This window comes from Trachurus japonicus, chromosome 5 (genome assembly GCF_045865225.1).
Source record: "Trachurus japonicus isolate A0001 chromosome 5, Traja_1.0".
NCBI classification, from domain to species: domain Eukaryota; kingdom Metazoa; phylum Chordata; class Actinopteri; order Carangiformes; family Carangidae; genus Trachurus; species Trachurus japonicus.
In genome coordinates, this window is record NC_140911.1 from 14,961,658 (window position 1) to 14,983,604 (window position 21,947).

At 40.3% G+C, this 21,947-nt stretch overlaps 2 protein-coding genes across 3 annotated transcripts; both read right to left on the reverse strand.

The window, feature by feature from the left end:
- Window positions 1-12,993, reverse strand: cdc42 (cell division cycle 42). 2 transcript variants are annotated; one of them, XM_085776497.1, is made up of 6 exons: window positions 12,790-12,993; window positions 7,137-7,277; window positions 6,796-6,868; window positions 6,479-6,588; window positions 5,692-5,889; window positions 1-1,884 (listed from the first exon to the last, which is right to left on the reverse strand). In XM_085776497.1, the coding sequence occupies exons 2-6, from the start codon at window positions 7,239-7,241 to the stop codon at window positions 1,795-1,797; spliced, it is 576 nt and encodes a 191-aa protein (XP_085632623.1). In that variant the 5' UTR covers window positions 7,242-7,277; window positions 12,790-12,993; the 3' UTR covers window positions 1-1,794. The 2 variants fall into 2 exon arrangements, with proteins under 2 accessions (XP_085632623.1, XP_085632624.1); XM_085776498.1 differs by lacking the exon at window positions 1-1,884 and adding an exon at window positions 3,717-4,552.
- Window positions 12,994-13,665: 672 nt separating this feature from the next.
- snrpe (small nuclear ribonucleoprotein polypeptide E) lies at window positions 13,666-20,931 on the reverse strand. Its single transcript, XM_085776500.1, has 5 exons — window positions 20,730-20,931; window positions 18,066-18,092; window positions 17,895-17,957; window positions 14,644-14,722; window positions 13,666-13,891 (listed from the first exon to the last, which is right to left on the reverse strand). Exons 1-5 carry the CDS (start codon window positions 20,781-20,783, stop codon window positions 13,836-13,838), a joined length of 279 nt encoding a protein of 92 aa, XP_085632626.1. The 5' UTR covers window positions 20,784-20,931; the 3' UTR covers window positions 13,666-13,835.
- Between the last annotated feature and the right edge of the window lie 1,016 nt (window positions 20,932-21,947).

Consider the following 21,947-nt stretch of genomic DNA (forward strand, 5'->3'; position numbering starts at 1 on the left):
TTAAAGGCAATTAAGGTATAAGTTTAATATTTTTGAAAAGAATGCATATACAAAGAACAAAGACTTTAAACAAAGCATTTGGTTTTGCACCAAAACAACAACAGGTTATAATAATTATACTGACTTGGGCTGGACGTCAACCCAACTCTAAACCACCAGTAAAGAAAAACGAGAAATAACCAATCACAAATAATCTTTACCAAACAGTCTCTCTGCCACTGGAGGTTTTTATTCAACTAAACCAATCAGAGGTTTTCTTGGTATAAACTGGCAGGTAAGAGTTCAGATGAGTTCCGACCCCTAAATGTAAAAGGAGTGAAAAGTAACCTTTTTTTTTATATATATTTATATATAAAATAAAAAAAACAGCACAAACAGAAATAATGAAGAAAAAAAAAAAAGATTTTGGTAAAAACACCTGGAGCCTACATCAACATTGTGTGCCAGCTTACATTATAATTACATCTGTTAAACCTATCATTTAGAACAGAGACCAAGGTTCAGCTACATGCAGCACCGCACAGTTTGAACGGATACAGACGGGACAGCTCTTACACATCAGAGAAACAGTCTGGACACAACGCACTACAGGAAGGCACCAAATTCTGACCTGGCACAGAAATCTGGTGGAAAAATTAATGTTCACTGATCAGTTGTTTTAAATACGGAACTTCGGCCAAAACAACATTAGTTTTGCGAGGATGTCTCTGCTGTACCCGTTTCAAAATGTAAGGTGGTGACAATGTTAGAACAGTATCCTGCTTTACTCTCCCTTGGTCCCTGGCAACGCATGAAGAATACACCGCTTGTTCTGCTAACACTGTTTAAGTTCCCTGCATCTAAAAGGCCAATTCCTGTGGTCAACTGGCGGACCCATTACTACTGGATGCCTTTAGCTCTTCAAGTGATTACCACACTCCAAATGGACTGCGACTCTGCACTGTGAAAAGTCCGCACTCAGAGGACTGGATAGTGGATGGCAATATTAACCAGTTCAATTTCCTCTACGAGAGAGAGCTGTGTGGATGTTTAGCCTTATTGCCCTGAATTACCGAGTCCTGTCAGACCTACACAGGTTCCTTAGTGGTTGAGAGTGCAGCTATCTGGACCATGGAATAAATATCTCAGACTTGTCATATGTTCGAGGAGAAAAAAAAAGGGGAGTTGTTGGCAAACAAAGCTACTCTGTTAGCAGTTCTTCTGGTAGTGCTGACAAAGAACGTAGGGATCGGGAGATGAGACTGCTCATCAACAGAGGAGGGGCGGGACCAGCAGCATGAGCAGCCACCAATCGGGTGGCTGAAAAGGGGCTGGGGCGGGGCTTATCTCCATGAAACCTTGACAGTGGCTGAGGACAACTTAACAGCTGGGCTTCTAGGCGTTGATTAGGCCGCAGCGCTGAATTAAAATCAATCTATCAAAAGCTCGACAGAATGAGTTCTACTTGTGTATAAGCTTGGTATCTGGATCACCATCTGCCCGGAACCCACAGCGCCCTGTTGGCCAGGTTAGGTTCATCATCTGTCCCAAATTCAGACTTGGGAGAGGGGGTGGGGGGGGGTGAAGCTTCTTATTATTGCAGAGAATTATCTGAAACTTGGTCGGCTGTTTTCCTTCTGGTCTTCTCTGTGGAAGACAATTCTGTCAACCAGCCTTAGCAGAGCAAGGGAAAAGGGTGTGAGGGCGGGGAGGGGGGGAGGGCATGTATGTGTGTGTGTGTGTGTGTGTATGCGAGTATTTAGATGTGAGGCTGTGTTGATGTGTGTCGTGTGCTTTGAAAAAGGTAGGAGCCTCTCATAGGAGCACACATTTGCGTTTCTTCTTGGGCTCTGGGGGCTCCAATGCAGCCAATATCGCCTCATCAAACACATTCTTTAGGCCTTTCTGTGAACACAAACACAAATATACGGGCTCAATGAGGGGCATCGCACACACACACAGGTTAAATAAAAGAGGTTGGAGGGACAATCAGTCTTAACAGAAAAAAACAAAGCAGCATATAGCATTACTTAGTGGGGTATAAAAACAGAACGTGAGAACTACTTGGGAAAAAAATGATTAAAACATAATTATTTTGAGATATTAAAACAGATACAACTAAACTCAAGAAAGAAATTGTGTTTTCCTTCACATGTTGTTTCAGTTAACTGTGAGAGGGGTAAAAATATCAACACATAAAATCACATGCATGTTTAAGTGCGGTTGAAATCAAAGGCAAGACAAACAAGAAAGTGGAGGAAGAACACAACACAGCCCCTGATGCTACGGCACGGAACCAAAATAGAAGGAGCATTTTCATCCTTGCATACTTTTCTTGACTTTAGATTAAAACTGCTGACTAACCCCTGCAGGAGAGCATCCACATTCAAACACAGAGGATACATTTTAAAACAACAATGATCACTATGTGCGGCTCAAGTGCTGAATGTTTCTCTCTTTGTGTTTGCCTCCGAGCAGAGCTGCTTACACCATGAGGTCGGTCATGTGAAGTAACCAGAGCTGCTCTATGCAGTGAACCAGTAAGCCCCTCAGCGTTGCAAAACTCCATCAACCAACCCCACTAAACTCTTCTCTGACAAAGCGCTGGAAAAAGGAAGGAACCACAGAGAGGAGAGCAAGTTTATTTACCTTTTATTAATTCATTTAACAGGTCATTGCACACAATTAGAACTGTTTTATTATCTGGACTCTCAAGGTAGAAGGATAAGCACCACAGTTAATGGCACCTTGGTGTTATATATAGAGAAGGCTGGGCCAAACCAGTCATAAAACATTTTTCACAATACTTACTTTAAAGAAACATCAAGTGTAGCTTAGACATAAACTGAATATCATTATGCCAAACAAACAAGAAATGCCTGTTCTTGCATTTATGCAGACAAAATGGCCAAACACTCCCTATATATGACATTTGTATATAAAAGTACTACATTCAGAAAGTATTCAGACCACTTAACTTTTTCCATATTTTGTTTAAATTGCAGCATCTGGCTGATATCGCTGAATTCTTCATTTATTTCTGCACTATTCAGCTTTCCCTCAATTCTGACCAGCCTCCCTGTTGCTGACACACACACATACACACAGCCTGATGCTGCCAACACTATGCTTCAGCATTGGGATGTTACTGTGCATGTGATGAATGACAACTGGTTTTCATCAAATGTGACACTTGGAACAGAGGTTAGACAGGTTTCATCAGGTTCTGTGTCCTTCACTGAGGAGAGATTTCCACATGGCTACTCTACCATGAAGTTTAGATCAGGGGTATGGGGATGGGGATGGGATAGTTATCGGTCTGGTAGTTTCTCTCATATCCATAAGGCCCTCTGGGGTGTTGTAGACTTCTTCAGACTAAGAATTACAGGGGCCACTTCGCTTTTGGGAACTTTCAAATGTTGCAGACTTTCTTTGCGTCCTTCCCTGGACCTGTGCCTCGACTCAAACCAAGAGACCGAAGTCTAACCATAAAGTAGGTGTAGACTCACTTGCTTATTAGAGGGTGGGGGGCTTCCTGCTTTATACCTTTGATCGACCTGCTGCACCGTACTACCTGCTGACACTTTACTTCCATCCCATGTGAAAAATGCAAACAGAGGAGGTGCTCTGTATATTTTAATACACTGGAAATTGTAAAAAATCTCTTCATTTCTTCATGGGACATTGAACACAGAAAGATGAGGGGACAAAATGAAATGATACTTTTTTAGTATGTGGGCTGCAACATCCCAAAATATGAGAAAAGTAAATCCATTGTAACACTTTCTGAATGCACTATATGCAACTATTACCACCTGCAGTCAGACAGACTGCATTAGTTTAGTCAAACATCAACAGTTGTACAAAAAATACACAAGCATTAGAAATGGAAGCTCTGTTTAGTGTTGAGATCAATCTCAGTGTGGAGCCATGTGAAGCGTCCAACCCCCTCTACTACATGACAAAGGGGAAAACGAAACTTAGGGAAACAATGGCTACATCCCAAATTACATCCTATATCCTCTGTGGGATACAGTTTCACTGATGATAAGCACTGAGCTAAAGTAGGAAAACTAAAAATATAACAGCGGTGATGTACAAAATCTATGATGTAAAACTCAAGATAGATCACTCTTGAATTAAGGTATGAAGTATATAAGTTGCCACACCAAACAACCTGAATGTCAACTGTTGCAGGTTAGAAAAGGCAACAAGTTGTTGAAGTGCAGAAAGATCTGTGTTAATGAGGCCAGAACACAGATAAGTTGAAGTGCACTCTCACTGCAGAATACTAGTTTTGTTTTAGATGTGAGACTAGTATGAGAACGATGGCCTGGTTAGTTCAGTGGCTGAGATTGAGATTGGTCATGATGTAAAAAGCAGCACATGTTAAAGAGAGAGAGAACGGAGAGATGCAGTAAAGGAATGACGAATGCAGAGAGGGCAATCGAAGGAGGAAGAGATGAGATGAGTGGCACAGAATTTAAAATATACAGCATTTCCTCTTTCTCTGCGTCTCAGGTGGCTCTAGGGCAGCTAGGATAGCTTCGTCAAATACATTCTTCAGCCCTCGCTACAACGACAGGAGAGGAAAGAGAACAACAGCACAGTTAGCACAGCAAACACAGAAAGAGAAAGATGGGAGAGGAGGATAAGAGGAACATGGCAGAACAAGGAGAAAAGTATGTGACACAAAAGAGGAAAGGTTGAATGCGTGAAGGAGATGCATGGCCCCAAAGATGAAAAGTGAAGTGCAACAGTGTTGTGATGAAGAACTCTACTGCGAAGAGAGAGGGCAGGCGTTTGACAGTGGGCTGAGAGTGAGGCGTGGACTGAGCTCCCCGACAGGAAACAGGAAATGACATCAGCAGCTATGCAACAGTAGTGCCAAGGAGGGAGGGGAAGGAGGGAGGAAGGAAGGAGCGGAGCAGGGGCCCAGGGGCTACACCTCAGCTCCATCAACACTATTGTTCTGTTTCTGAGTGAGGTCGAACTCATATGTTCTGCTCTGGGTCATGTTCGATGAGGTTCTTACAACAATGCATCAATGCCAATGCAAATACTTGAGCAGATCAACAGCACTTGACTGCTTTGACTAACCAGACATTCAAAGATACATCCTGAACACCGCAATATCAATCCAATACTGTCAAACAACTCTACACAGTAATGTGCCAGCTCATTTCTGTCCTCATTTCTCAGGGAGAGTATATCATTTCATTTATTTGGTGTACTTGTATGCTGATGTTACTATTGTGATTCAGAGTATTAACCTATAGATGGTTAAGTAAGAAATTAAGCAAGGCATGCTTTTGAAGAGACTAGCAGTACGCTCGCCTATACGACTGTAGGCACTATGTAGTCACACTATTCCACCAGCCCAAGGAAATTCAAAGTCATCTGTTACCAATTGCTCTTTTCACCAGCAGTAACGCTAAAGACTGACCTCTTACTGTAACCAGAATACACCATTATCTACAGCTACATGGTTTTTAAGCCACAACAGAACATCTAAATTTATTCTTAGCAAGACCACAAGTTGACGAGTTGGACAGATCGGTGAAACCAAACCAGCATGCAGAACAAAACTCGACCACAGTGTGCACAGACCAGGGGGAAATACGGACATGTTCCTCTTTCCTCCACTTTCTTTGTTCTTGCCACAATTTGTGAGTAGTGTGTGAGTGAGAGTGTGCAAATCTGCGTTATTACCTGTGTGAGGGCTGAGCACTCCACATATTTGACAGCCTTGAGGTCTCTCGCCAGCTTCTCAGCTGTCTCAGGAGTGATGGGCTTTTGCTTGTTCTTGGCCAGCTTCTCTATAGTTGAGGGGTCATCCCGCAAGTCAATCTGGGTCCCGACTAGGAGGAAGGGGGTCTTTGGACAGTGATGGGTGATCTCTGGAACCCACTGGATTCACAAACCAAGGACAACAACAATCAACACACCAAAGAAATGACTATGTGTTAGCACTCAACAACTCTGTTGTTCTGATCATGTCAAAGGCTTTGACTCACGAGTCATACAGTGGCTTCAGACTAAGCTGTAGTCCATGCCTCTACAATTTTGTTCTGCATTTCAGTGCAAATTCTCCATGATATATTTAGTTTTTGATTTGGATGACAATGTTTTCAACAAATTTGTTCATTTACAAATGAATCAAAAAGACTGTCTGGAGCAACTGCAACTGTTGAATGCTACCAAAATGTTGAATCATCTTCCACGGAAACTAATTTCAGACTTTGGATCAATAGTGTTGTCAGCCAGTGTTGACCATATTTGTTCCTTTTTTTTATTATTTTTTTTTATTTTACATCATTGGCTCATGTCAACATGCAAAGCATGGCCGAGACAAATTTGAGATCAATTGCATCAACATTTGTGAAAGCTCTCGATACACAACGCTCTTTATACTGCAGATAAAAAAAACAACAACAACAACCAAGCATTCAGGGAGGACTGAAGACCAGAGACAAGAAAAAAGGAGGGTTACACTTGCCTTTTCTTTAACATTTTCAAAGGAGGAGGGGGACACAACAGAGAAACAGACCAGGAAGACGTCTGTCTGAGGATAACTCAGGGGCCGTAACCTGTCGTAGTCTTCCTGACCTGAGGAACAAGATACAAACATGTTAATTCACACAGCCTGGTCCAAACTTGGATATCTCTGCCATTAACACACAGTACATAACAGTCTGCTGTGGAAAGACAACACATTTGACACAGGATTATACTTTATAAAAACATCTCAAAGTACACTTCACGGGAAGGTTAACAAATGTAATTAAGTCAAGGTTGAAAAAGGAAAAGACATACCTGCTGTATCAAACAAGCCCAGAGTGTAGGGCTCGCCTCCAATCATTACAGTTACAGCATAGTTATCAAACACCTACAACACACAAAGACCAAAATCAGTAGTTAGTTATTTAAATATGTGACATTTTACCACCACAAGATAAATATGTTGATATCAAAATATATATTCTGGCTGATAAAGAACGGTTCTAGCTGATACAGCTCTAGACTGTTGAGGAACACAGCCAAATAAAGTGGACATGGGTCTTTACCATGTGAGAGAGAAGCGACTAAAAGATGGGACCATTTTCACATTTATATAAAATCAAGTCTTTCAACATAACAGCTGCTCAAATACCTACCGTTGGTACATATTCAGAGGGAAACTTGTTTGTGGTGTAAGAGATGAGCAGGCAGGTTTTACCCACAGCACCGTCCCCAACTACAACACACTTGATGGTCTGCATAGCTGTGTTTTACAGTCTTCGCTACTCATTCAAGATCTGGAAGAGAGAAACAAAGAGAGGAAACTTCATTAGTTAAGGACAATCAAAAGTCACAGAGAGACTCACCATGAGAAAAGGTTAAAGCTACCTGCTGCAGAGTACAGTGAAATAATACAGGATCACAGTGAATGCAATTTTGCTTTTGTGGAAAGACATTACTGGCGTCAATTATAGCCTTGAGTCCTTGAGGATTACTTAGGGGTAAATTAGAGCTGTATTGTACTGTGTCATTTTGCTACAGAAGAAAAAGAAAGCATGTGGTTGTTACTGAACAATTTTCTGTGGGAGACAACTCAACACCAGATGGCTATTTCATTATTTGTCAATGACAAACTGTTGCTAAAAGCACTTTGACATAACTGTAAAATTGAATTACTCTGACCAAAGGCCTGCGTAAAAATCTCATTATCTACTTGACACTGGGACATTTATGTGGAGACAACTCTTTCCAGTGAGCAATTAATAACTGAATCTCCCTGATCAACCACTGAGTCAGTGAAAGTGTCCAGATGTCCAGGGATTAAAGGGATTGTAAAGATCCACATCTGGAGACCCATTTGGAGACTAAATAAGATAGTATCAGTGTACTTCACACAAAGGTAATGCACACTTTGTGGCTGTGCTACATCAGTATTTAGGTGGAGGAAATGTTTAAGTAGAGGGAAAAGATGCCAGATTGACACTCTCCTGTCAACAAAATGTCAAAAACACCAACTGGGAATCAAATCTACAATTAGATTGTGTGTCAGTGTTTGCCTGACACAGTAACATCACCACATGTAGACATTAAAGTTAAGTGCTTAAGAGGTTCAACACCCTTGAACCGTTCAACAACAACAACAACAACAACAACAAAATTGCTGTTTCGTAAAATGCAAAAGATAGAGACAGTTTCACCTTAAAAACAGTCAACACAGCTTTGGCTTGCATTTGTTTCGTTTTTAAACCTCACATCACAACTAAGCAACAAACCAATTGAACCTGTGACCATTCCCTTTAACATATTTTGAATACAGACACTGGGATATGGATCAAATTCTCCTAAAAAAACCACAAGGCTGGACCAAAAACGGGGCAATTTTCAGACTCTGAACAATGTCAGGGTCATTAAAAGGTCACGTCTTTAGCTGGCCAGCAGCAGAAAGCGAGCACCTTCACGTTTTTTGCTGCTGTAAACTTATCTCTGTGGTTTTCTTATTGTGTGTGAATACCTTCGATGAAAATGACCTATTTAAAGTAAAACTGTGGAGGTTGACCTTAAATCTGCTGGTAATAACACACAGTGCATCATGATGCAGTGTGCATTTTGGGACAACACACTAGCCTATATGTTGTATGTGGACCACAGTATTCCCTTGTTTCTCCTCCACAAGTTTCAGTATGTCAGCGCTAAGCCACTGCAGAGCTCTGCACCACTGTGTGGGGGTGGGGGTGTCATTGAGAGAAACAGGAGGGACAAACTGCAGGCACCAAATGTTACAGTATGAACGTGGTATAACAGAGGGACAGAACACAGGCCAATGTTTTTCAGAAACACAAGGATGTCACTGATTTCTTTCGCAAAAGGCTGACATTGTTTGTTAGACAGATCTTCATATAATCTGTTTTCAAATGTTTAGTACTGCAGTGCTGACTATAAATATGATTGTATAAAAACTTTTTCATAACACGCACCAGGAGTTTCCCTGCCTAAGAAGATCCCACACTAAATAAAAAAAGAAATTAAAGATTAAGTCTGGTTCTGATAATTGATTACATTCATGGAGGCAGCCAAGGCTGGGGCACAGGCTAAAATGCATTTACCCATTTAATATTCATCATACCAATTATAGTGTCATTCTGACCAAGTGCCTATCACTCAATCGTGAACCAGTTACTATGGTGGGAGAGAATATAAGTTCTTTGAAGGTTTACAAAGTGAGCCAACTTCAAACTGGATTCAAGAAAGATGACCCAGACTACGAGACTAAACTGCAGCTAATAAGAAAAAATATGGATGGGACAACAGAGAGAAACCACTTGTCCTGTACAGATGTATGTATCTGTATTTAACAAGTTAATTAAACCTGAAATTTTAGGTCCAACTCGGTAACATACTCAATATGCTTAAAATGGAAAATTATCTCTCTAACACAAACCGTTCAATGAACCATTTTCACTCCTGAACAGAAAGCTGTTATTAAGCTCCATACTAACTGTTGCATGACAGTTAACATGACCCACCAGTGTATTCGCTACCGTCTACCACAACTATTTAGGAAACATAACTATCCAACCTCATTTGACATCAACAGTGTTTCTAATTTTTCCAAACAGAAAAAGCTGTGGGCACAGAGGCTGTATTATTCAAATATTTTCTATCAGTAACATTTTCTTAATGATGATGAAAACATACAATGGCTGTCTGTTGCATCTGTGACTACTGCAGGTTACAAAGGGGTGCAGCAACAACGATATAGAGTGAATACATGCTGTGGGACTTCCTCTCGGTGAGGCAAGTGCTTGCAGGATTGAGAAATCCCATATTCAGAGAGTTTTGCCAACATGTTCCCCAAACTCAAAACTCTGGCTAAAACCTAACCGCAATTGGCTCTGCACGCCAAAACATGCACTCAAGAAAACTGTGCAGTTTAACACTAAAGGTCAATTGAACTTCACAACTATGCTTTGTTCATAATTAAATTGTAATTGTGTCATTCTGTAAAATCGCATTGCTCACATTAGCCTGTTCAGGCACAATAACCAGTGTGATATTGTCCTCATTAATCTGATCTGTATGGTGTTGACAGGAAAAGTCACCGCACAGTCTGGCAGAGTCAGAAATCATTTCTAAAATGCTGGAATATTGTGAACAGGAGGCCAAAATGTGGCAAAAATATACGAGTTTCAAAATGAAAATGAAGTAGTGTGGCTGTGTGGATGTAGCCTAAGGCCAACTAGCATTGTGGGTGGAAAGATGGTGATGGTTTACATAAATAACTTGTATTGGTTTGTAATGGAGCCTGACTGGAGAGGGGATGGGATAATGACCCTCCCAGTAAATTTCTGTTGAGCAGGTGAAGCTTAGCGAGGACTGCATCCTGTGGGCAGGTGACACAAAGTGAAGTTGGCTTAGCTGGCATTTTGATAAGAGGGGCACAAAATTCAGTAGAAAGTGATAATACCACAATATCAATGAGAAGACAAGTCAAAATAAATAACCAAGAGCTGCATTGATGACAGGTGGAAGTAAGACCCGAAAGCCCTAGCTTCGGGTTCATGCGTTTGGTTTGCAGTTTAGGTGTTTTGTGCCTACATGTTGAGCATTAAGCATGATTTACCTTATCCATGTTATACACATACTTGTAATTTGTGCAAATAATTCAGGCTTTTCCTAAACTATCACCATGTTGAGTGAAAAATAACATGTTCTTACGATCTCCAAAGTTTATACACCCATTCAAAATAAATACCCAAGAGAGTTACAACATTCCAGCAGACAACACTAAGAAACGCTGTGCTTCATGCACTAACTAAAGCAACTGCTGGGCAAGGGTTGACACAGTCTGAAGAAATCCTTTCCCCACTTTAAGAAGTCTATCACAATCAGTGGTCAGCTGCAAACATGTCTGTTGAATGTGTCTCTAGTGACCAATCGTGATTAGATATCACCGCACGCTTCTATGTAAATAAACAAATATATATATTATTATTTTCAGCTAGTCCAACAGTGACACAAGAATCTACTGTTGGTGTGTTTGTGTGGGAGAAAGGGGAGGGGGGGGGCGGAGGATCAGATCTATTCATCGCACATTGCATAGTTTTACCCATACAACATAAAAATATATATTTACAGTTCATTATGAAACTGCTGCAGAACTACATTAGCGAGAGCAAGGGATGTCAGATGTGTAGGTGGTCCTTCAGTGTGGGCAAGTGCATACCACTTCTGAATTTGACCTCGGATCTAAGGCATTTTACACTGGTACTGAATGGATGTTAATATCAGGTCTGACCAGTGCCTTAGTTTCACAGCAGGGTAATTACAATCACATCAATTCAAATGAGTATGAGCCAAAGTATATGTTCTTCTAGGGGAGGTTACTTATTACTTAAATATTTTATCAACTCCAAAATAAACTCTTAAGTAAGGCCATTGCAAATGGGGAACAGAGGGTGGCTGCAGCACCAATAATGCCGCCAGACTTAATCCACGCATTTGTGTTTGTCGGCCAGCAAGTACTCTGAGGACAGGCCAGCTTTAAGACTAGCAGTGAAAGGAACTTAGGTTCAGTTTGATGTGGCACTTTTCTCATAACAAAGATCCTAAATGGAAACTGACTCTGATTGTGAGTAACTGCATCAAGCACCAGATTTTTCAAATAAACTCTAGCAGCTCCAGCAAAACTGAGCTCTGCAAATGCAGCTCTCCTCCTACTAACCACAGATTCAAACACCACTTCATCCCCACAGCTTGCTATGCTACGACTGGCATTACTGCGGATTTAACAACATTTCCTCAATGATTGGTCAAAGCTTCCATCCATGCTCATCTGAAACAAATACACAGGGATGGGCTCAAGGCTTGACCAGGAAAATCCTTGGACATCTGGTCATTTGAAACCTCATATTGCAGAACTAAGGAAGAACTCGTACGCATTTCCCATGAGGTTTCTATCCAAATTATTTTTAAATTTGCCTAAAATTGACGTTAGCCTTTACATTACCTTTCCGTGCTCAAAACTTGTGACGTGCCGACATCTACGATCAAAATTGATATTATGACTGTAACTGTGACCCTCTGCGATTGATCATTACTGAATACCAACTACATAACATAACAAAAATAATATGATATCACAAGTTGCAGGTATGGCTGCGAGTAAAAAACTAGCGCTAGCCTGAATACGATAGCCTTGGCTGCTAGATTTCGGCCACATCCCCGGCCTCAATATGGCCTAATTTCCTGCCGGTTATTTTTCATTCTCGATAAATTTACTGGCTCTCCTTCTTTTCGGTCACTCCTACTAACCAAAACTTTAGCATCCAAACAATACCCCGTAGAGATATTGAGAAGATTGTGCTCAGATTGAGAAAAATATGACCCCAATATTTGTTACGCCTTTTTTTTTTCAGCTCGTTAAGCGGCTAACCGCTAGCTAGCAGCTACCTGCATCTCTGGTTCACCGGCTTTGCTTGAGGCCAAAGATATGGAGAACATACAATCTCACTATAGTGGCCAATAAATTCAATATCTCTTTACGGTATAACGTTGTTATTTCATTAAGTCCGATATTATAAGTACGTATTATATGCCTGCATTTGCTAACTACTGTCCTGCCCAACTGGGTTGCTAGCTAACTAGATGAGCTAACCATAGCGGATGCTGTTGCCGAATGACAGATATAAACTGATAATTACAACCACTGTATCACAAATGTATAGTATAGATGACATTAGCGTAATTTAAACTAAAAGGCCAACCACAAATATGTCCCCATTATCGAAAAAAATACATTTTTCCCCTTACCGTATCCTCTATTTGTGTCTTTACGCCGGGCGTTGGCAGCTCCGCGCTAGGGGCTTCCCAGTCAACAGAACAGGGACACGTTGCGTTGCGTAGGGAAGTACTACGTAATTACGTTAATCAATTTCACAAAAAAATGGTAGGAAATCAGTTGCTGTCTGCACCTATCCCCTTTTCTTTTTTACTAAAAACACTTTATATTTGACAGCTCAGGGTACCCTCCTCAAAGTAAAATGTATGCTTTTTGCAGCAAACACTCTACGAATACAACTTCACAAATAAGCAAGAAATTAGGATCAGCAGTTCAGATAGAATGTGGCTGCAGCAGGAAATAATACAGTCTGAGCTTAATGACAATCTAGGTTTTAAACAATTTCAACATCTGAAATTAACCATAATATTTAGCTGTAGCTGTTAAAAAAAAAATCAAAATCAAATATATTCTACCTACTTTGTGTAAGAAATTTCTAGAGAAAAGTTTTCCTCATGTCTATATTCAGTGAACAAGTGTATACATTTCTGTTAGGATTGGTAAATGTAATGCATAATCACATCAGATAGCATATTGATCAGAAACAATCTAAATATTTCAATTTTTTTGCACCACACTGCATTTCACTAAACCTTCCATCATGCAGAGATACCCTTATTTGCATCAAAAAAAAAAAAAATGACACAAACTAATTGTCCTTTATATAAATGTACTTTGTTCTGCTATAGTCTATGTGGGGCTGGGAGTTTGACCTACATAAGTACGTTGCAATACTGCTGTCTGCCAATAGATGGTAGTGTAGTTCTATGACCTAAATACTCAGGAAAGAACTGAGGTCTGGGTCACACTTACGAGTGGACTATGTCAAAATATGAACAACAATAGTAAGAAAAAAACAATGTTTATTCTGAAAATTGATCCATATAGTAGAAAGAAACAAATTACAATATTCATGTCATAAACACAAACATACTCAACGCCTTAAGCAAAAACAAAACAGAAAGAAGAAATATTGTTTTTCAGAGTGAAGGTATGACTTGTAGGTGTCTCCATTGTCCTAGCTTGACACACTCTGCAGCAAGGTAATGTTGTCTCCTTTCAACATGATCCTCCCTGTGAGACACAGATAGAGGAACAAAAGAGAGAGAAAACCAAGTGGAGGTTGATCAAAAGAGTAAGATGATGGATGGAAAGAGATACAGCGTGTCAGTTCACCTCTGGACAAAGCAGTAAGTGTCCACCAAGCTGGCTAAAGATGTAAGGGAATCTAGTGACACAGTATATGAACCATCAGTGACATGTTAGGTTTCTCTCTCTCACTGCCTTTCCCTTCACAGCTCAGGTGTGTTCATTAGGTAACATATATGCCAAAAGAAAAAAGGCTCAATGAAGAAGCCTAGCAGTCCACAAACAATCACTAGGACAGTTACTATAATATGTCCTGAGTGGGTGAAAAGGAAACTTGTGATGCAGGCCAGGGTGTTCCTTGGGTCGATTTTAATTACCTGAGAGATTTTGTGTGAACAATCATATTAGCATTCTTAACTGGAACAAGTGAGATAATTTTAAACACATACTGAGAGGATTTTGAAGATGAGTTATAATCTTCTGCACCAGAAATGTTTGCTTGTCATAGGAAGACATAGGTGAAACTTATTTTGTTAATTATGACTCATCAAGAATGTCAGTAAGTCCAAGCAGTCAACCTACATCACAACACCTGCACCCTGGAACTCAGTCTCCGCTATTACACCTGTGCATTCTCTACAGGTTGAGTTGATTAAAGCAGCAAAATAATTGAGATCAGTGACAGCTAGCCTACATTTAAAAAAAAAAAGGCAAAAGAAAATGTAGCAGACTCTTACCCAGTGGCTTTCTGTTCTTAGTCTTCATGTGGACTTCCTCAGCATCGTCAAGAACCAGGTTCATGTACTCATCAAAACCCTTTGACAGAGAGAGGTCAATTAGTAAAAACAAGTTTCAACAGGCCCTATTAAGGAACATTTCCATATATTTTCCCTAAATCCTCCAAATTTCTGTGAGAGTTAGTTTCACGAATTTCAAAGACAGCATGAACACCGTGGCTCATTTCAGCCTGCTTAATGTAGCCTGTACATGAGCTGGTGTGACTAAATGGAACTGACTGCTCTACAAGGTCTCCTGCGATGCAGGTTTTTTGAGTGTCTTTGAGAAACCTGACAACAGAAAAAAAAAAAAATCAACCTCACACCCACTTCAAATCCTGCTGACACAAAAAAAACAGTCGATCAATCAGTATAGTAACAAAAACGGTGTTGGTTCAACATTAAATTTGATGCTAAAAAATCAAATTTACAATTGTTACAATTATGCTCAACCTGATGAATATCCCAAAACTCAATACTGTACAACACCAAAGCATAATTTTTTACTATTAAGTTCTACAAATTAATTTAAAAAATGGTAAAAGTTTATTACATTACATCAGCATCCATACATATTTACTTTGTTGAAACAATTTGGCAGCAATTACAGCCTCAGGGAGGCTATTATTGTCTGTGACATGACAAACACTGCACTCTTGATATTGGGATTCCTCGAATCCCAATATACCTAGTAGGTAGGTGGGTACCCTCTGGCTTTATTGGGTTCAAGACAGGGCTCGAGCTCTACCAACTGACTGGACTCAGAGTTGTCTCTGCCACTCCTGAGCTCTCAGTAATGATTAGGGTCACTGTCCTGTTCGACCGCCTTCAACCCAGTCTGAGGTCCTGAGCACTGTGGACCCAGGCTTTAATCAAACACATCTCTACTCTGCTCCATTCAGTTTTCCTCACACCCCTCCCTGATGCTGTCACCGCTGTTGAGATGGTGCTGAGGAGAAGCTTCCCTCCGCCATAAAGCCCTGATCAGCAGAGCTCTGCATTGTCATAGCCAAACATCTAAATACTAATGTCAATGTGACATCATAGTTTTAATTCATAAAATGACATTTATGGCTCTTAAAACAAGTTTTCATCACAAATAATGTGTCTGTCATCGACTGTCAAACAGTTCTATTCACAACCATAAAAAGTAGCACAAGAAACCAAACTAAATTTTAAAATTAATTCTAGAAGAGACAGGAAGCCAGTGTAAAGTGCGGAGAATTGGGGTAATGTGATGGTGACGCTTTGTCTCTGGCAGTAGGCGCGCTGCAATCTGCATATTAAAAACATATCGATGCCAGCATATGCAGCACTTTGCAGCAATTTGCAGCACTTTAATCAACTGATTGGCATGTGTGCACGCATGTTGCTAGTACGGTTTTACAGCAGTTATATACATGAAAATGTGTGTGGAAACCTGTGACAGGTTAAACCTAATGCTACATATATTAAAAAGTTACAACATTAATGGGAAAACAAGTCAAAAATCACTCACAAAAGCATGAGCTATCTGTGATCATTCATCACCAACATCATCATCCCTCAGGAGAATCCTTGTAAATACACAATGAGTGTGCAGATAACATAAAGCCAGTCTTCTTTCCCTAAGGTCATCTTCTTCCCCACAGTGTTTAACATTATACTACAGTCGTTTGAGTGCAGTCAGTCTGCAAAGGAGCTTTGTCACTTTTTTAATCACCTAAGGTTTTTTAGTTGGCCTGAAAACTGAAAAAACTTGGTGGTCTTTCTTTGTATTACACTTACTTTCTTATTCTTTTTATGACAATAAAATCAGAACCACCTAGTTGTTATTTCTAGTCACTTTAAAAGGGTAGGGGGCAAGTCCACGTGTGGTTTTACTTTGTTAATGCTACAGTATTTTAACATCTTGGTGTGGAAGACTACCTCATGTTAACATTAGGGATGGGAATCGAAAACCGGTTCCTCTTCGGAACCGGTTCCAACTTGGATCAATTCTTGGAATCGTGTGCGTGTCTGCTTTAACGATTCCCTTATCGATTCCGTTTGGTTCAGAAACTCGCGCATTAATTGATTAATGACGTTACGTAACGTTCCGTTAAAATCAATCTTCATTATAAATGAGGGTGCTTAGTGTTTATATCCACGACGTTTGTTCTCACAAAATAAAGTTAGTGGCGTGTCTGTGTGGAGCGGAGCTGCTGACAGATGCAGCTGACAGTGACGTTTCCTCATCACTAAACCTGTGAGACACCCTCCGGTCCTCCCTCCCTCACGTCGTGAGGACAGGACAACGTCTCCTGAACAGGCTACATATTCTTTCTGTTTTTCTCTCTTTATTCTAACCACTTCCTTTCAGGTTTTGCTCGTAGCCACGTGAAACGGTAGCTGCGCCCTGTGTCTTTTCTCTGGCGCGCTCTCTCTCTTTCGCTCGCTCGCTCGCTCACTCCGCATAAAAACGAACGTTATGAAAACAATAACCTACAGATGCATAAAAACCATGTAATGGAAACATTGTTAAATTCCTCCTGTGAGCACAGCTGCCCCACAGCCACAGTGGTCTAGTGTTAACCTGTCCAGGCAGGTCGGTCCTGTCAACTTTTTTAATGTCAGAGCCATTTATGCAGTGTTTTCAACCTTGGGGTTGGGACCCCATGTGGGGTCGCCTGGAATTCAAATGGGATCGCCTTAAATGTCTAGTAATTGATTAAAAATAAATAAATAAATAAATAAACTAATTATTTTTCACAATCTTAAACAACTATATTCTTGATATATTCACTTTCTTGAATAAATCAAGATAAAATAAAATGCAGCATATACAAATATCTGAGCTTGCTCATCTTGAATGAGGGTCACCAGAAATTTGTGATGTCAAAAGGGGTCATGAGCCAAAAAAGGTTGGGAACCACTGCATTAATGCAAACAAACCCATTTCTCTTTTATTCCCTCACCCAATGAGAATCGATAAGAGAATCGATAAGGAATCGAATCGATAAGCAATATCGATAATGGAATCGGAATCGCTAAATTCTTATCAATACCCATCCCTAGTTAACATGCAAGTTTTCTGATCCACATTGACTTGGGAAAATGACAACAGTGCCCACAGACATGACACATTGTGCGCTTAGTTAGATTCATTATTCATGAGCCAGTAAATTGTTTCAAAATTTGTTTTTACTTTAGTTGAAAAAAGTCAAACTGAGAGAAAAAAAAAGTTAACTTACAATAATGCAGCCCTCTATCCGCATGTTCACCTGTTCATACAACCAGACCTGAATCCGTGAGCGCTGAGAAGGAGAGAAGGGAAATTTACATTTTAGTCCAAAAACACAAAAAAAAACAGTATTCAGAAGTATCAGAATTGACTATAATATGAAGATGATCTAAGTACTTACATTTTGCAGATACCTGAAAATTAGGTTCTGAAACATGGAGTTAAGGAAATTCAATGTACATATTAGAAAACACACGGTAGATATGTTCACAGTGACACAGTGATAATGTCACCTGATCATATTCAGACTTGTTGGATCACAAAAAGATGAACAGAAAGACAGTGAGAAATCCCTCAGGTACTGTCTCTTAATTTAAGACTCATTACATATTCTGGCAAGTAATTAACTCACTACAATTTAGGCTATTAGAAATTCTCCTGTGAAATCACAAAACCAAATAGACAAGTTTAAACACAGAGACATTTGTGGCGGCAATCAAGATGATTTGCTTTGACATCACTTGTTATTAGAGCTGCTACTTCATTTATAATGAAATACGCTGCAGATTATTCAATTGAGTAATTCCATATAATATGAGAAAACTGTTAATAACCTCTTTGAATTGTCTATTATGTCAAAGCATTTTGAAGAAGGTCCAAAGCCCAAAGCCAGTGGTCATTGTATTTCTGGTCAATGATGTGATGCAACCTAATGTTATCACTGGTATTTCTTCATAAAAATCTGACCACCATATACAGGAAAATAAATCTGGACTTGTCACATTATTTAGAAAAAGAGTGGTTCTTTTGTAGTAACACCATCCGATATTTTCAGGGGCATTCAGTCTTACATTTGTTAAAATATGGTTCAAATGACATAAAATCAACATGAATTCAAAATGTAGGCCTACATTTTAACAAATCTGATGCATGATTTTAAAACAATTCTTGAAGATATTTCTGAATTGCTCATCTTGCCAATCCTTATTTGTAGGGCTGGGTAAAAATATCGATTCAGCAATGCATTGCAATTCTTTTCTCTGCAATTCAATATCGATTCAGCAATCTTCTGAATCGATTCAAGCCCCTGGCCAATGGGGGCGCTGCGAGCAACACTCTCGTGTGATTCGCGCTGTACGGACGGGGGCCGCACTAGACCAAACCATAACAATATGGGAGTGAGTAGCAGCAGCAGCGGGGATCGATCGTCGGGGGAGGGACGCACCGCGCCGTGCCGTATTAACTTTCGCTTTCAACACGCGCTGCTGTTATGCATGCGTGCTTCTCTGTGGTGTGTATGTGTGTGAGAGGATGCGGCCATCGTCCGACGGGGGGGGGCGGCGGCGGCGGCGGCGAATATCGCTACTTTTTTTTTTTTTTAAGACGTTAGTTTAGGCGGCAGCTCTTTGTTGTTAAGGCGGCCGCCTTAACAGGAAAGCGCTGCGGGAAACCCTGAACTTATCTGACAGCTGCTCTCACTTCTTCCTCTGCTCCTCCTCACTCACTCACCTACACACAGACAGGACTCTGTCTTCCTCACACTCACCCCAGCCCCTCAGTTTCTCATCCCACCTGCCCGTACCATACACATTGACAGTCAGTCAGAAATCACAGAACTTAAACATCATAACAAGAACATTACTGCGGGGTCGCTACAATATTTTCAGTTGTGCAGTCAACTATTATTAATAATATTGTTTTGTATTGTTTTATTACTCAAAAGTTATGAGTGGGGCGTCGCGTGGCGTAGTGGTTAGAGCGGGCGCCCCATGTATAGAGGCATAGTCCTCGCTGCGGTCGGCCCCGGTTCGAGTCCCGCGTCGGGTGCCATTTGCTGCATGTCATCCCCCCTTTCTCTGCCTCCCCGTTTCCTGTCTGTCTCAACTGTACTATCTATAAAGGCATAAATGCCCAAAAAATATACTTTAAAAAAAAAAAAAAAAAAAAAAAATGTTATGAGTTATTTTCCAAGAGGAAAGTATCACATAGCCTAATTTAAATGTAGCTGCACTGTAGTTCAGTGTTACAGCAGTGTCATATTTTGTTATGCTATGAGTTATACTATGGCTGTTCATAAGGCATGAAACTAAACAAATAATTATTAAAAAAAAAAAAATCTGGTACTCTTATTTGTGTATTTCTGCTTGATACTGAATCGATATCGAAGCATTTCAATCAATATCGAATCGAATCGATATCGAATCGAATCGTGACCTAATGAATCGAAATCGAATCGAATCGTGAGATTCTCAACAATACCCAGCCCTACTTATTTGTCACTGACCCTTTTTCAAAGAAAAAGGAAAACAAAGCTAAAGTGAAATTGATTGTTGAAGTCAAGAAACTAGCCTCTGCCTGTTATCATTTGTTCAAGATTTAACATTATGAAATGCAACTACGTGATTTGTTAAGTACCCAACTAAGGTAGGCTACGGTATGTGCTAAACCTATTTGATATCCTTGTCTAGAACCGGTTAACAGAAATCCTGGTCCTTGCATGTGAAGGACGCCACCATATAAAACATGAGCAGCTCTCCTGTCCTGAGATCAGCGTGTAACATACTGGTACCTGATTTAAGCGGGGTTGCATCGACACACCAGTCGTTTCAACTCAATACAGTGAGCAAGAACTGTTTGCAAAAGTAACTCGGACGAATACGTTACCCGCTGTTTGTTATACGTCTTAGGACCCCCATATTACCCGATTAATTGTCTGTATTCGTCCACTAATGGACAATGAATGATTAGCTAGCTAACGTGAAAGGGCTAATAGCTTAGCTAGCTGCTAAATTCAATGTAGCAACCGATTCAACCGCTCACGTCGCTCACAGCGATAAAAGGATACGATGGGCTGCACCATAACCTTCTGGACCTTCTGTCCTTGTCCTCTGTACGCCATCCCTCCAACAAAAAATACCAGCGGTTGGTATAAGAAGAAAAAAATTGCACCTCTTTAGCAGAGCGTACTTCAACGAAACACTCACGTTGAGAATTTGCTTCAATGGCGGGTTTCCTTCCGCGTGCAGCGCCAGTGGTAATAAAAGTGTATCATGATTTAAAACAGCGCCCCTGCAGGTAGGAGGTCTCTACTGCATCTACATGTGGACCCATGAATTCCTACGTTCGGTATGATTGTATGTCCTTACAGAATATTCCCTTTATGATCAACAGGTGGAAATATGTTATTTTCATTAAATGCTTCTCCTTACACTTATTCATTATCAGAGACACTCAGAGCTGAAGCTGCAAATTGTTTCTGAGTTGTCTGTATGTCTGCATAGGCCTACATAGCCTACATCTCATTCTCATGGACATGATATCTCAATAACATCTTGAAGGAACATCAACAAATTTGACATAAGCAACAGTTTGGAGTTTGGAGTGATTAGATTTGGGGGGTCAAAAGGCCTCACAAAACACAGAAAGTGGCCTTTTGAACACAGCATCTCAGCAATGCTTGAAAAAAAACGTCCTTAAATTTGGCACAAATGGCAATTTGGGCTTAAGGAAGAATTGAGTAAACTTTGGTGGTCAAAGGTCAAAGGTTTAGCCTTTATACTCAAGACTTCACACGACAAAACTTAACACAAATGGTTTGTGTCGTATGTATTTCCTGATAAAGAACCAAGTGTCCATTTCAGCAGTTAATAAATACAGGTCCAAATCTATTCTCATATCAACCTCTAGAGTGTGCTGTGCCATATCAAACGTCACCACAAGTAGCGGAGCAGTATTTTTGACATAATGCTGAACTGTTGGCTAAAGTTAACAGCAGTTTCTCTGGGTCAGGGGTAATAAAGGAAAACCAGTGTTCTCTGATGATATAGAATTGGCGTTGCTTCAATATTTTTACATTACCAGAAATCCAGAGGGAAGTGTTGGGGATCTGTTGCCAGATGTATCATGACAATCAGCCTGCATCTGACCATAACTGGCCAAGGTATTCCCTCTGATATTTTTAGATGGTATTATATAAAGCAGGATTGGCAATTTCTCTGTTATACCTGTAATATGATGAGCTGAGTCAGAGAGGCCAGCCTTGAGTGTGCAGTTAACAATAGTA

Coding starts and splice junctions, on each gene's coding strand:
- cdc42 (XM_085776497.1), bottom strand. CDS start 7,241: ATGCAGACCATCAAGTGTGTTGTAGTTGGGGACGGTGCTGTGGGTAAA. Junction 6,869..7,136: donor CCTCTGAATATGTACCAACG/GTAGGTATTTGA, acceptor TGTGTGTTGTAG/GTGTTTGATAACTATGCTGT. Junction 6,589..6,795: donor GGGCTTGTTTGATACAGCAG/GTATGTCTTTTC, acceptor CTTGTTCCTCAG/GTCAGGAAGACTACGACAGG.
- snrpe (XM_085776500.1), bottom strand. CDS start 20,783: ATGGCGTACAGAGGACAAGGACAGAAGGTCCAGAAGGTTATGGTGCAG. Junction 17,958..18,065: donor TTTTCAGGTATCTGCAAAAT/GTAAGTACTTAG, acceptor TCTCCTTCTCAG/CGCTCACGGATTCAGGTCTG. Junction 14,723..17,894: donor GGATAGAGGGCTGCATTATT/GTAAGTTAACTT, acceptor TCTCTGTCAAAG/GGTTTTGATGAGTACATGAA.